The sequence below is a fragment of the Chenopodium album genome, chromosome 10 (genome assembly GCF_948465745.1).
Source record: "Chenopodium album chromosome 10, dcCheAlbu1.1, whole genome shotgun sequence".
NCBI classification, from domain to species: domain Eukaryota; kingdom Viridiplantae; phylum Streptophyta; class Magnoliopsida; order Caryophyllales; family Amaranthaceae; genus Chenopodium; species Chenopodium album.
The window spans coordinates 4,553,750-4,569,964 of NC_137843.1; the positions used below are offsets into that span (position 1 = coordinate 4,553,750).

The following is a 16,215-nucleotide window of genomic DNA, read 5'->3' on the forward strand; positions in this document are numbered from 1 at the left end:
TTTGTGCCGTTGGAAGATTGGGGCGGGTAAGAATCTTGCGGACCCTAGGTGGGTAGCGGGTATGGCACAGTCGGGGTGTTTGATTTGGACACGGACCAAATCAAATTCAGATGAGAAGTCTTTTGGTTCAGGTTTAGAATGTTGAACTTTTTCTCTTTACCTAAAACAAGAAAATTATAAGATACATAAAAGAGATCATAAGGGGTAAAAAAACCTCTTATTTGATAGACGCAAAGTGTTAGATTATAAGAAACATAAATTACGTTCTCCATCTATGTATCGTTCGAGGATAGAGTTAAGTTTGGAGTAGTATGAAATGAAGATTTAATTAGTAAAAATCAATATCCCTACTTGGTAGGACAAAGTAAAGTTGCCTAACACAATCAAATAAAAGAGGAATTTAAGCTAGAGTGTTAGAAAGTGGGGTTGAATCAATCAAATTTGGATAACAACTTTTCAGGTGACATGCCAAAACAAAAATAAAATAAAATAAAAATAAAAAAAATATTCGATCACATTAAACTAATTTCTTTGGCTATAGTAGAAGTATATAAAATCCAAAAATTGACGTGATATGTCTAGAATCGTGAATCAATTCCATCACATATCCAATGGTAGATCAGATTCATCAGAAAGTTAAGATGATAGAGCTATTGTGGTCAAAAAATTACAGTAGGTTACCCTCCTTCAATTGTCTTTTAAGTGCAACTTTGGATTTTTTTTTTTTTTTTTTTTTTTTTTTTTTGGAAAGAAGTCCAAACAACACTAAATTTTATTGATTTAAGTTATACGACATCTACAATTCATGATTAATGACAAAGAAAATAGATTTAACAAAATTAAACAAGAATTAACTGGAGAAGGACTAAGAATCCAAATACATAGATATAACAATTCGGCACATTCTCGATTTGTTGTCTCATACAACTTTTTGAGTGGATCCGTCGTCGCTTCATAATTTTTAGAGGAAGAAAATTCTTGGGACAATTTTGTACACTGAATCAGAGTAACCAATATCAACCGTAACCCCGTACAACCTGATATTATTCCAAGCGCAGAGAACACCTTGCCTTTCGAAGGAGTTCGAAAAACCTTGTCTTTTGAAAGAGATCAAAAAAACCTTGTGTTTCGAAGGAGAAAAACCCTTTCTTTCGAGAGGAAGTGGAGACAAGTTCCTCTCGAACGGAAGAACCATTATTATAAACTAAAGACAAACAAAAGGCAGAACAAACTTAGATTGGGGCTTTCCACAGGCAAGATTCGATGGAAGCCCCTCAAAAATTAACAATGGAGCTAGGGTTGAAGAGAGAGGAGAGAGGTTAGGGGTTTTTTTTTTCAAACTTTGGATTTTCAAGATATCAGAGTCCTGAAATTAATTATCAGTGATTTAATCCCTCAATAAGTCAATATGGAATATACTACAGTATGACATAATCTTATAATTTAACCAAATGTTATAGGATAGTTGGACTAATCTCATAGAAGTATTATAATAGCTTGAATTATCAATGACTAATACGGAGTTACAATTAATGATATCAAGTTGTGCTTAGCTAATACCATGCTAGTACCAATATGGCAATATGCCTTTCATTAATACCAAACGCGATCGGACCGTTGCAGATTACAATTGTCATTACATCACCAATTGTCATGATAGTTGAAAATCTATCAAATATGTGTTCCAATAACCAACACAAATTCATACACATCTGCAGACCAAACAAAAATGTGTAGCACTAGATTGAATACACAGTGCTTTTATCCACTTATATGCATTATAATTCCTACAATAATCACAAATTCTCAAACATGTTGCACCTAACTTCAAGAGAGCATCAGGAAATCAAGCAGAAGTAAAATAAAATCGAGAATAGAACTTTAAAGAGCAGAATCAGAGGATTGCTATCAGAAATAGCAGAACATATGAAAGTAAGAGTTCATATCAGCTGCAAATAAGTTTTGTTTCACTCACAGATTTGACAAATAAACGTGGCGGCAACCAATCTTAATCGTTACAATGCAACATGCCATGATCAATCAACCAGATTTATTATCTACAATCACCAAATCTCGTTATTTCCCCAAAATAAAATGCTATACATCATTCTCAATGGCTCAATCTCGCTTCATAACCCTGTTAATGTTGTTTCAAAGCTATAAAGCAACACTCAGCAGTCTACTTGAACAAGTGCATTTCTGAAGAACACAACAACACACCATCATGGAATAGAAAACGAACGGTTAGGTTACTATATGATCCTAATCATGTCTGTAGGATATGAGATGCAAAACAAAAACACAATTTCAAGTTCAGTATAATCAAAGCACTAATGGTTGTACAATTTAAGATTTAGAAGATAAAGAGAGCACGCATACACAGCAATGTCTCATCATAATTTCACATGTATGATGATATGAATATGGATTGTACTTGACAATTAGTTGCCTTGATAATATGTATGATGAAATGAATATGGATTGGACAACTTGAGACTTGACAATTAGTTGCCAAGATAATTCATATAACACAACATCTATTGGATTAAAATAGATGACTATTAAAAATTCAAATTACTTCAATTTTTAACATTCATCTATTTTAATGACAATTAGTGGCCAAGATAATTCATATAACACAACATCTATTGATTCGACTAATATGCAAAGTGTGATCTTCATTACATTGGCTGCAAAGCATATGATTCGACTACGAAACACTTTGCAGCCAATACAATGAAGATCACACAACAATACAACATCAATGAATTTAGATAAATTTCTACAAGAACAAATTCCAAGAGCAGTCCAATAATAGTCAACAAACATCATATCTGCATATCACAACATTACAATTATAAGCAAGAGAGCATGAGAATCAACAACATTTCAATTCAACATGGTTGCTAACTTGATTATTTTGCTTCGAACCAATAAAATTTGACAGCATAAGAATCACAACCTTAGAAAACACCTAAATATCCCATACACTTAAATGGAAAAGCAATTAAACAAATTCTAATAGACAATATAAAATTAGTTGATAAATTATACAGCATAAACCCTAATTTTTGTTTTTAACAATAAAGCAAAAAAAATGAAAATCAAACATAAAAATATGTACAAAAAAATGAAGAGAGTAAAATGTTTATTGAGGGGGTACAGGTACAGGGGAGAGGAGGCGAGCGAGGAGTTGCTGCTGTTGAAGGAAGCGTCGTTGAAGGTAGGATTCAATGATCTCCATGACTAAAACGAAGCGTTTGGTTTCATGAAGCTGACGAGTGAGGGCGGCTTCTCTAGCCCTGGCTTGTTGGAGTCTGAACTCGGTCTCAGCTGCTCGTGCTCTCAAATCCTCAAGAAGAGCAACCGATCTCGCGACAGCGCCGGCCGCCGATTGTGGCGGCGTGTGATTGTCCTTTTCTCGTCGCCATTCTTCTTCGTGATTGTAGCACATCCTTATCTTCTTTTCTTTTTCTTTTTTCTTTTAAAAAAAAAGGAAAGGGGAGAGAAAGAGATGGCAGATTTGTGATATGGGGTGGTGGCGGGTGGGGAGTTGGGGACTGGAATCGGTCCAAAGTCAAGGAACTAAGGAGTTCTTGACTTGTTGACTTTTTTTAGAGGGTTGGGGAGTATGGGACATAGGGATGATAGGAACAACCGAACAAGGCTAAGATGGCTAACCTCCCTCCTAATGCTAACAATGCATGTCACTAAGTTATCGGCTTTAGTCACTACTTTTTCCGTCCTTTTTTGATGTACTTGACTTATTTTTCATGATAAATAGGAAATTGAGAGCTTTTAGTATTAACAAATAAAAATGATTGAAAATACTTTACTGCTTTATTAAATGAAAAAATAAGCAAAAATAACAATTTTCTAACTGGAATGTCACTAACTCACTATCACCTAATGTATCATTACAAGTCGTCAATCCAACCCAACCCAACCTTTGCTAGCCAATCAAAATAAAGCAAGATTAAATTTTTAACCAATGAGAATGCATTATTTCCATGTACACAGATTAGGGTTTTAAAGCCAAAAAAAATTGAATGAATTCATTTTACTTTTATGGTTGTGTTCAAGAGGAACCCATAACTTAAAATAAATTAAGCAAAATCCAAAAATTAATAGGGAGCTTTTGTAAAGGAGACAACGGTATCCATGAAAAAATCAAGATGAAAGTTGAAGATGAATGTAAAGACAGATTGATGAACCCACAAATTTTCAAGAACACGCGTAAAAAGGTTCAATTTAACGAAATTTAGAACCAAAAAATACATGTTCCCTCTATCAAAAATCTATCACTTACATAGTTTATTTATGTCTTCCACCATGCTCCTAATTATAGTTGCTCCCAAGGTGTCTATGAGAATTGCATTTATTTTTACTTGAATAGCTCTTGTTGAAATGATCTTGTCTTGTGCCTCCATGCAAGTCTCTCTATCAAAAATCTATCAATTATATAGTTTTATTTATGTCTTCCACGGGCCACTTAGGTCAAGGCTGAAGAACAAAAAATGTAAAAGGTATTCCAAATTTTGTTATTGTAAGATAAAGAACGCAAGGGAACAAGTTTGGAACACCATATAACTAGTATCGACGATAGTCGATAAATCCCCTCAACCCCCTTATGTGCATCGACAAGCAGTTCACAACGTTTGTACCCCCAATCCCCAATGTAGTTGTTGTATTAGTCTGGCTTTTCAGAGAGTTAAATTTTCGCTTTGTAGTCTTGAATTAGTTGGGAACTAGCCTCCTTTTTAGACCGTTGTCAAAAAAAAAAAAAAGTCCCACCTTTTATTATCCTTGTATTTCTAACTGGATTTCCATCTAGTATCTTCTCTATCCTCCACTATTAAACAAAAAATACACTTATCATTAACCTCCTTATCGTTAACCCGTACTTTGTGGCTAAAGAGCCATTAAATACTTGCCAAGTGAAAATAAGAAATATTGGCTTGATTTTTATCTTTAGCTTTATATACTTTGTTCAAGAATGTGAGATCCTCTAAAAGTGAATGTGTGACAAATAGCAAGTAAATATTAGGTGTAAGATGAGAATTTTATCATGTTATTGAAAGAGTTATGCTCCCTCGTACCTTGGATTTCTTATTATTAAACTTTATTACATTTTTTGGTGGTACTCAAAACATGAGATCAAATTTCGTCTATATTATTATCCTTTATGACTCTCTATATACATACACAATTAAAAAACGAAAAAAAAATACATAAAAGTAAATCATTAAAACTCGACTCGTTTGATAATTTTATTGTCTCATAAAACACTCGAACTCTTGTCAAATGAAGTTTTGAGTGAATTTTTTAGACACCGCCATCAGTACCAAAAAAATCAAAACTAGAACACTCCCGGGTTGAAATGAGAACTCTCAAGAAGCAACTTAACTACTCAACAAGGCCAGAAGCAAAACAAAACCACAAAGCGCGGGGTTTACTTTCTCTCTCTAAATTTAAGCGACATAGTTTTGAAGCTTCTCCAACCTTCAACAATGGCGGAAAACCACCATTTAACCTTCGACGACCCTTTCTCAACCAAACACTCCCGCCTTCCAGACGACACCGTTTTCTACTCCATCTACCCTGACTCTTCTCTCTCCTCAACCTCTCCTTCCGCCATTGCCGACGACCTCCAAGCTCTGCACCTCCAAATCCTCACCACTCTCTCTCCTCTCACCTCCGACTACATTTGGCAACACGAAACTTTCTCCCTTTCTCTCTCCTCCGCCGACGACCTCCCTCACCTCCACGGCAAGCTTCGATACGGCGACAATCTCGACGACGAATGGTTCGTCGTCTTCCTCCTCTTTCATCTTTCTCTCTCATTTCCTTCTCTTTCTATTCGTGTTTGGGATTCTGATGGTGAGTTTCTGCTAATTGAAGCTGCCTTTCATCTTCCTCGTTGGATTAATCCAGAAAATTCTAGTAATCGCGTTTTTATTCGGAAAAATGAAGTTTATATTATTCCGAAGAAGAAGTTTCCTTCTCTTCCTACTTTGAAAGATGCTCTCAAGTTGTTGATTCAGCATCCTGAGCCTACTAGGGCTTCGGATTCGGTTCAGTCGGCGATTAAGGGTCGGATTTCGGAGTATCCCGAAAGAGCGAGGCGGAATATTCACCGTGTTAGGGTTAGGGTTCCGGTTTCCGTTGCTCAGGTGATTAATTTGACCTATGTTTTTATTTATTTATAATTGTTGTTTTATGCTAACATAATGCAATTTGATTGTTACTAACTAATTTATTTAAATCAGTTGTTTGATGAGGTCTACTGGTATAGTATATAAGTAGTCGATTATTTGGAAGTGATGAAGTATGCATGATTCTCAAATAAGAGCTCATTTAAGCTTGGTAGTGTAGATATGATGCATTTTATTTTGAAGCAATGAGAAGGTTTAACACTTGCTTCAAATTATTGATGATACTTCTTATGAGAGTAAGTGATGGTTCAATTAGAAGAATAGATTGGGCTTGAACTTTAGAAGTCTGGTTATGTTATTGTTTATACATTTGGACATGAGTAAAATGATGATGTTTCAAGTTTCGGAAGCTACTAGTTTTCTATTCTAGCCGTGCAATTGGCAATTTATCTAAAAGATTTGGGAGGTGATTGGTTCGCATGATGGTATGGGGTTGGAATCAGGAATGGAAGCCATGATATATGTTTGGAACTTAATTCTTAATACTAAGTGTTCGGTTCAATTCTGGAATGAGTTTTTCTTCTTTATTTGATACTTGAAGTCTATTGGTATGAGCCTAACCCACAATCCCCTCCTGGGTTTTTAATCCTATATGTTTGGGGTTTGAGATATGGGTTTAAAATTCATAAAATCATCAACCAAAGACATGATATGGGTTTAAACCATTCCAAATCCATACCTCATTCCTATATTTCATTAACCAAACGCCCCCTTAGACCTTAGTAGATATAGAAGAGAGATTTATATAACAATAGAAAAGAGAAAGAAGTTGATATTAAGACATAGAAGTGACATGATTTTTACATACAAAATACCTAATGATAAACATGGAGAGTTCAATGTGTTTATCAGGGATTCAAGTTCAAGTTAGTATAATTGACCACATTCGTAGGGGTATCAATCCTATGAAAGTTGAGCTGTTACTTTTTACCTTCGAGAGTACAAAGGATGAGCTTTTACTTTTTATATTTTGCATTTTTTTGCAGGGTCAGACTGCTTACATTTTGCATTTTTCTAGATCTCATTGAGTTGCATTTTACAATTTTTAATGCAGGTATTGAGGCATGAGCCCTGTCTTATTTCCTTGGCAGTTGAGGGATTTTATGACCGTGATATTGATTCAATGAAATATGCTGCAAACATGGAAAAGTTTTTGCCCAAAGGTCGTGAGGAAGAGCTGGTTCTGGTATCTGTGAAGATGTCGAGGGCAATGTATGCTCAATTGTTGCAGCAGAAGTTTCAGGCTCCTAAGTGTTATCCCATGCCTCCCATGCCACCAAGGACAGATCAGACTACATACACAGAGGCTGAACTGGGGATGAAGATTGCTTGTGGATTTGAAATGGTTTATCAGCATAGGAAGAGGGAGGGAGAGGAAGGAAAAGGAGGTACTTGGGAGGCATTTAGGGAGAGTTTGGAGAAGAGTGGGTACTTTAAAGGACTGCTTCCAGGATCTAAAGAGTACAAGCTATTGATGGAGAAGGCAGAGGAGTACTACAGAAAGAGTGCCTTGCATTATAGGGCCAGGTATAATAATGGTTATTAGTTATCAAAATCTTCAACTTTGGTTGATGTTTTCACTTTCAGTGTCTGAAACTGTTAAGCTCACTTGTTATATTTTACCTGTGTAATTTCTTGTTTAATATGCACACAGTGTTCTCATATCTAACCTTGTTTAGACCAATTAATAGATTTGTATCGTTAGTCTAGGTTAAATTTTGACGCTCTTGCATTTGTTGTTTGAATTGACATTAATTATTTTGCATCTGTATGTTATGTTAAAACCTATCTTTCCTTACTTTTAATAATTAATATCTTTTGAATGAAACAGTGAAATTTTAAGTGCTCCAGTGAAGAGAATAGATGAGATTCTTGCTTCATCACACTCCCCTGATGATTTCAAGGATCAAGAAGTGCCTTCATCTGATGATGATTCTTGGCTTTATGGCGGGGAAGAAGAGTTGAAATCTGTCCTTGAGGAGAGACAAAAGGAAATGGACAATTATGAGCAACGACAGAAAAGGAAACAGAAAGGAAAGGATAAGGTCAATGATGATGATTCATCCAACCTGAATAAGGACGATTTTGATTTAGGAGGAATAGCAAAGTCCATGAAGTCATTTGTACAAAATGTATCAAGTTACCAAGGAGCAGAAGTACCTGATGACAGGTTTGCATACTTCAAACTAGCTTTGATTTTCTTCCTTTTGCCTTTGATAGAATCTGGTTATTATTATCATTCTCTGTTTGCCTTGGTTTAAATCTTGCTCTGTACTTCTGTAGTTCTTTGTAGTTTGATTAATCCACTTGATTAGTGTTTCAAAACTTTGAGATGTAGACTTGATTGTTGATACTCCACGTGGGGCCGTGGGGGTGCCAAGTGTCTCCTACTCTGTTGTGATGTTTACTTGTTTGGGCTTTGATGCAGACTGGTGTTGTAACAGCATTTTCAAATTTGATGCCTTTTTGGCCACTTGATGACTCCTGGTGCTTTAATTGATAAGCCTTAACTCCTAGAAGATTGATCTCATGTCAATATGTCATATATAAATCTCCTCTCTGCTTATTGGTAAATTAGGTGTGAAGTCTCTGTGAGAACTCCCATATGGATACTGCTTCCTTTCTATTTAGGCTGCTCATGCATTCCTACAAAAATATCTCATTTTTTCACTTATAGGACTTTTTGGACTTCACAAGTATTCTATGTAATTGAGGCATAATTTGTTTGGGCATTATTATTGGATTTGCCCTTTATTTCATTGGTCCAAGGAAATGATATCTTGTCAATATGGTAAATGGTTTAATCTCTCATCTGACTCTTTATCTCATTCCAAGTACTCATGCTTGTTCCTATCTTTGACATGGTTATGGACTATGGACACTACACTTCATTTTGAACCAAAACCACATAAACTTTTCATATAATAGCAGTCTCACACATGGAGATGCGTCCATTCCGACACTTGCACCCAAGTCCAAGTAAATTATTCAAAAAAAGTTATTTGTATTCACTTTTGTTGAATAAGAGGCATTTCTCTTGAAAAATCTTCAGTATAGTAAGTGTCCTGTTAAAACTTTATTTGACAGCTTGTACTAATGCTCAGTAGCACTACAGAAGTTATATCTACAAAACTTTATTTATTATTACAAGTTTTTTTTTTTTTTTTTTGGTTGGGGGGGGGGGGGGGGGTTTGAAGAAATTGTTGCCATTTGCCATTGCATGTTTTTAGGTTAGCTAGTTGGAATGCTGTTCTTTGTTTGCGTGCATACTGAAATGTTTGATAATCAACCTTACCAGCGGCATTAGGGGTGAAAAATGATTACTCATGCTTATTTCTCTGGAAAAAGGTGTCTATAATTGTGTTTTTGTGCTTCAAGGGGTGAAAAATGATTACTCATGCTTATTTCTCTGGAAAAAGGTGTCTATAATTGTGTTTTTGTGCTTCAAGGGGTGAAAAATGATTACTCATGCTTATTCCTCTGGAAAAAGGTGTCTATTAATTGTGTTTTTGTGCTTAAAGTTTAATTGATTTTGTTTCTCCATCTCAGAGACCTGAAAGATGTGGAATTTGACATGGATCGTTTCATGAAAGAGCTTGAATCAGTAACAAGGGCTCCTGGTGGTGAAGATGATGCAGAGGAAGGATCTTCTTCTGACATGGATTTTGGTAAGATTTATTACTTTAGGGAGGTTGGGCCGTTGGGGGTATGATCTGTTAAATTGGGTTTTTTCCACTCAAAAATGCCAACCAGGCTATACCCTAGCTTAATGTTAATGATTCAACTGTTGTACATCCTCACTCCAAGAGAAGGAGGTCATAGTTTCAGGGGAAAAAAAAGGTTGCAACAATAATCTTTCGCTTGAAGACCTTTATCATCTTAATTGATGTCCAGATGACTTGAAAACCTGCCAAGTTAATGCGTTTTAAAGGTGTCAATAGTCAATATGAAAAATGTTGAATGAAAGTCTAATGTTGGTGCTTGTGCTGAGTTAATAGATAATGTAGTGTTCAAACATGAAAGATGCTGTTTGTCCTCACCTTAATGAAATTTTGCTGCCTGAATGTCCACAAAAAGAGACAAATTAAAGTTCGTACTGAAAAGCTAATGTTTATGGATGTCAAAGACTTACTTCGTATGTTGCAGTGCTGCTTTAAGTTTTCATTATTTATTATACTGGCCTTTTGTTTCCATATAGGTGTGTTAAATTATTTGATGCCTTGATTTGTGTGGAAGGTTTTTTCCGCCTATGTTTTATACTGTGATGTGCACTCCAGCCTGAGTTATGTGGGATGTCTCTGTATTGGCTACCTGCCTGAACTCAGCCCCCTTGATCTTATTTTTTTTATTTTTATATTTCCAAAGTAGTGGTCTTTTGTTTTAACGTTCTTCGTGTAGGCATATTTGCATGTGTTTTGTTTGTTTGATTAGGTTTGACTGGTGATCAAATTGTGCAGATGAGTCTGAGGACGAGAGTGATATGGAAGAACCTGAAGAGCATGGTGAAGAGAAGCAGGGGGATTTTATGAATGCTTATACAGATGCTCTTAATGAAGAACTGAGAAGTTCTACTCTTAAGAAGAGCTTTGTACGGGCAACTGATCAATCTCCAAAGAAAGATGAGGTTTTTCTTGATCCCTTTTTTTTTTCTTGGTTGATTGCCCTTGTACAGAGTACTTTTCATTTCCAGCATTTATTGTAAATTAATTTTTCTGAGGGGATTTTTAATATACAATATGCAGTATAGAAATAAGGTTCCTATTGCTGATTGATTTTGGTGTACAGGGTATGTCAAATGCTACAGAAGAAGACATGGACGAGGACTTCACTCCGGTGGATGTAGATGTGAATCTTGTGAAGAGCTTGCTTGATTCATTTTCTTCTCAGCAGGGCCTTCCCGGTCCTGCTTCCAACCTGCTTGGTCTTATGGGCAAGCAGCTCCCACAAGATGATGCTGACAAAGGGAAAGGCAAGGGCAAAATCTTATGAAAAAGCCTCTTCATTTGCTGCTTTTGAGTCTCATGTTATAGTTTTAGGAGTTCATGTTGTTTGTACAGTGACAATTGTATGTTTGATAATGTTAAATTATGACACCCCCTTCTATAGAGTATTTACCACAACCTACCGATGTCAGTACGGCTTTTCCTAGTTATTTCAACTCTTTCGAGTTTTAACAGGAGAGATAGCCAAATATGAAGTACAGAGTATGAAGCAACCTTGTGGACTCTGTTTGGGATGTGACAGAGAGACTAGAGAATAAATTTTAACTTGTACATCGCAAAACGATTCTGTTTGCCTTGGTAGTTGCTATTCTGTTTTCAGAAAACAATTCATGGGCCCAGGATTCTGATTCTGTTGAATGGTGACCTGATGAGTGTGATGAGTGATGACATTTTGGAGTCATGAGATTTTGGTGCCAAAGAGGCCAAGTTTGTTGTTATATTGGTAACGCTATTGTAAAAAGGTAGGTAAGTCCTTTTAAGTTGGGTTGGTAGTCCTTCAACTCTTTTAAGGCAAAACCATTCGTGTATTTGTTAAATAGTACTCTGATGATTCGATCAGTTTACACTAGAACTTAAAATGAATAACATTAGTTTCAAATCAAATTAACACAAATTTTAAAGTAAAAATCTGAAACACATAATGCTGTGCATTGTTGAACTCAAAGTAGTCTCAAACTAACTATTTTCAAAGATCAGATTTGATTTAAATGACGTTATTTGGTGTAGAGATCTCAAGGGTAATGATATAGACGAGATTCAATCTCATGTTTTAAATACCATTTCAATACTTTAACCAACTAAACTAGTTGACATCCACCGGATAAAAATGACAAAATTCAAAGTATCATTGATTTGGAGTTGATTTGATGACAATAACATAAGCTTAGCATAATATAACATTGATCTAGAGGGTGATATGCAGGTAATCCATGAGTAAATTACGAATATTTGCATTTAGAATAAGCTTGGCGTTTGTTTTTTTTTAGATCATTGTTTATTGTCCATCAACTTAGATTACATTTACTTAATGTTATTTAGTTTTTTTTTAAGAGCACAAACCAACGATTTTTGATTGGACGATAGATCAAACCCGTTTAATGAAAAAAACCCATCAAACAAACTATCGCTGTATTGACTAATAAATTGGAGTAATTGAAAAAGAACTTTCGTTGACTGTCACGCTATTCAGGTTTTAAAAAAATTTCGTGGAGGCGGATGCACCATGCTCCGTTCATCCGGTTTTCTTTAAAAAAAAGGCGGAATGAACATATAGTTGTTCAATAAAGAACATATAATTATTTTATAAAGAACATCACATATGGTTGTTTTGTAAGGAACATATAGCCATTTTGTATAAAAAAAACAACCAATTTTATGTTCTTTATACATATATGATAATATAATTTAGGGCCTGTTCTCTTACGTTGAAATTCAGTTCAGTTCAGTTCAGCTGAGTTCAGCTGAGTTCAGTTCAGTTCAGCTCAGTTCAGTTCAGTCCAGTTCAGTTCAGTTCAGCTCCTAATTTCCTTCTCTTATAAAATATTCATTTCAGTTCAGTTCAGTTCAGTTCAGCTGAGTTCAGTTCAGTTCAGTTCAGTTCAGCTGAGTTTAGTCAATGAGAACAGGCCCGTAATGAATATTATTTTTATTCAACCCAAAAAAAAAAAAAAAAACAGAAAGAGCATAATATAGTATTTTTTAAAAGAACATCTAGCTTTTCAATCTTTAAATGAATTTTTTTTCCATAATTGAAGAGTTTTGGTAATTATTTTCCAATCTCAATTAAGAAATTTGTATATTTTTTCATATTTTAATTTCACTTGTTTGAATTCTTTAGAGAGAAGAATATAAATCTTAGAGAGAGAGAAATAGAAAATTTATAGAGAAAAAGAAATTCTACTGATAGAAGACGATGGCTGAGCATTTAGATCGAGTTTCGTGGTGCTTTTGAATATTGCTTTGTTAATGGAGTGATTATTAATGAAGGTGAATATGTGGATTTGTTAATTAAAGATCGAAGGTAATTTTGTATGAAATTTTGTATTTATTTTTCATTATAATTGTGTTATTTTAGATTTGAATTAGAATATTTTGTAATCATAAAATTCATTGTTTATTTTCCTTTTTGAAATTTGATGAATCTAGATGTTGAATTTGAAAATAATGTGACAAAGGTTGAAGATGATGTTCTTTATAAGATACTGTCATGTTCATTGTTATTAACAACTCTATGTTCTTTTTTAATATCTCTTATGTTCTTTTATTGTATTTTTCATGTTCTTTTAAAATAGATGCTTAGAAATTATCACGTTCATTACATTTTAACAATATGTTCTTTTCATTTTAGACATATGTTCTTTAATCTTTACAATGTTTTTTTCACTTTAACTAAATGTACTTTTCATTCTAGCTAAATGTTCTTTCCACCCGTATACAATGTTAGCATTGCTTCCTTGCCATTTTCTCTCTCCTCTCTCTGAATTCACAACCCAAAACCATAAAAATGGTAGCATCAACATCAAAACCCATTGATGAACTTCAGAAACAACTTCCTCTGAAACACGATACTCTGCTTTTGTCCGACGATTCCTCCACCGGACTTGTTCTCGTCGACATCGTCAATGGCTTCTGCACCGTCGGCGCCGGAAACCTCGTACTTACTTCTCTCTCTTCATTTCGATTGATTTTGCAGAATTTTTGGTTTTTTGTTGGAATTTGAATTGATTTTGAACGTTTTTATGGATGATTAAAGCTCCGAAAGTGCCGAATGAGCAAATCGCGGCAATGGTGGAAGAATCGGCGAAATTATCTAGGGTTTTTTGCGATAAAAAATGGCCGGTTTTCGCATTCCTTGATTCTCATGATCCTCTTATTCCTGAACCTCCTTATCCTCCTCATTGTTTTGCTGGCACTTTTGAATCCAAATTTGTTCCAGGTTTTTTTTTAAAAAATTTCTTTTATTTATTTTATTAATTTGAGCTTGTATGATGATTTTGAATTCATCTTAAGTTTATTAAATGTTTGTAAAAATAGTGTATGAACACATGGTAAAAATGAGTTGCACTTGATTTTGGTGCATTGTCATATTGGAACTATGTTAAATTTTTATTTATTTTGCGCCTTAATTGTTATTGTTGTTGTGAATTGTAGAGTTGGAATGGTTAGAAGGTGAAGCTAATGTAACAATTGTTGTTGTTGTGAATTGTAGAGTTGGAATGGTTGGAAGGTGAAGCTAATGTAACAATGAGGCTTAAAGATTGCATTGATGGATTTCTCGGTTCGATCGAGGAAGATGGATCCAATGTGTTTGTTGATTGGGTGAAAGCAAACAAGCTAAAAGCTGTAAGTTGGTTTAAACCTCTTGCATAGCATTCTTGGTTCAATTTTTTGAATAGTGGTTTGAAATGTAGGTGTGAAGTATGTTTGAAAGAAATTCTGTATTGTTTTTAGATGTAGTGTTACTTTTGTTCTTATTCCATTGCATTTGAATACTCCTATTTTATCAGCTACCTTGTAAGTTGTATTAGTTACCATAGGATACCGGTGTAAAGTTCAAAATGTTAGAAAATTCGAGTAATTGTGAGCTCTACCATTTGTATACGAAGTGAAGATTGTGTGAATGATTATTTTTTTATACTTTTGGTGAAGGTATTGGTTGCCGGTATATGTACAGATATATGTGTGTTGGATTTGGTATCCTCTGCACTTTCAGCGAGAAATCGAGGCATCCTTACTCCTCTGCAAGATGTGATTGTGTACTCTCGAGCTTGTGCTACATATGATCTTCCAGTGCATATTGCAGAAACCATCAAAGATGCAATAGCACATCCGCAGGTAATCAAATCTCTCTTTATTTCACATGTTCATGTATCTCACACCACATTTTGAGTTATTTAGACATAGTTTGCAGTATAGTAGGGAAGAAAGGATCATTCCCGTCTGAGTCGTCTGTCTGCTTGTTAGTTTAACCTTAGCACTGGTTATGGTGTATGAAAAGTTAAGTAATTTTTCTATGCTTGAACTGATGGATAGTCACCTATGGCCTCAGGCTTTGGGGCTATAAGTGACTCTCCATCAGTTAAAGCTTATTATTTATGCCCCTGTCAAGTTTTTGGATGAGAAAATGTAACCGACGATTTCAGAGTTTAAATGATATATGAATCTGGCATAGTTAGATTCTAATTGCTAGTTTGTAGTTCAATCAAACAGTTCTGCCAGAGTTCTAAATTTCTAATAAAATAATTCTATAAATGCTTTATTGTTGTGACTTGTGAGAGATATTGCTGACTTTTGTTCTTTTCGTATTCTAAATGCAGGATTTGATGCAGCATATAGGTCTTTACATGGCTCAGGGAAGAGGAGCCAAAGTGGTATCGGAGCTGTCCTTCACTACATAACTGCAAGTCTTGGTGCCCCAAATGCTGCAGGTTCACGAACTTCTTGTGCGTGAACATGATCATATTTTAGGTCTATATAAAACTCTTTTTAAGGACTTTACATGTATTATGAACTAATTCAACTTGGTTGACGTCTCTTTAAAGTTTGAACCACACAAAATAGATAAAAATTAGGGAATTTTTTTTTTTTTTAATTAAGTTTCCATTTCCGTTTCAAAAAATTTACCAAGGGCCATAATCTGTATTCTTCCTATTGCGTGTCTCATCTTGTGTCCCATTACATACGATTATGTCACATCATCTATGTGCCATATCTTTTATATCTGATTGTATGCTAGTAATGTGTCCAAAATAAAGGGTGGGACACTAAGGATAAAACCATTAGTTAGGAGTCTTGACACATAATCTCATGTCCCAACCTTTATTTTAAGAGGTAATGAAAGAAATACAAAAAGGTCATTGTAGGCTTATGTCCATGACTCCGCCAATATAAATAGAAGTGATAGGGCTAATTCTTGATTTCCTCTGGTATGAGCTCTTTCCAATTTGGAGCAATAATGTTTTGTCAAAAGACCCAAGTTTCTTTGTGTTATATAGTGA

The 16,215-nt window shown here is 34.9% G+C and overlaps 2 protein-coding genes across 2 annotated transcripts; both read left to right on the forward strand.

The window, feature by feature from the left end:
- Window positions 1-5,353: 5,353 nt before the first annotated feature.
- Window positions 5,354-11,367, forward strand: LOC145563225 (protein ecdysoneless homolog). Its single transcript, XM_081623663.1, has 6 exons — window positions 5,354-6,173; window positions 7,270-7,742; window positions 8,047-8,385; window positions 9,765-9,883; window positions 10,673-10,839; window positions 11,001-11,367. The coding sequence occupies exons 1-6, from the start codon at window positions 5,511-5,513 to the stop codon at window positions 11,202-11,204; spliced, it is 1,965 nt and encodes a 654-aa protein (XP_081479789.1). The 5' UTR covers window positions 5,354-5,510; the 3' UTR covers window positions 11,205-11,367.
- Window positions 11,368-13,681: 2,314 nt separating this feature from the next.
- Window positions 13,682-16,073, forward strand: LOC145563226 (nicotinamidase 1-like). The gene is made up of 5 exons (XM_081623665.1): window positions 13,682-13,870; window positions 13,969-14,153; window positions 14,427-14,560; window positions 14,867-15,052; window positions 15,535-16,073. Exons 1-5 carry the CDS (start codon window positions 13,722-13,724, stop codon window positions 15,613-15,615), a joined length of 735 nt encoding a protein of 244 aa, XP_081479791.1. The 5' UTR covers window positions 13,682-13,721; the 3' UTR covers window positions 15,616-16,073.
- The last annotated feature ends 142 nt before the right edge of the window (window positions 16,074-16,215 follow it).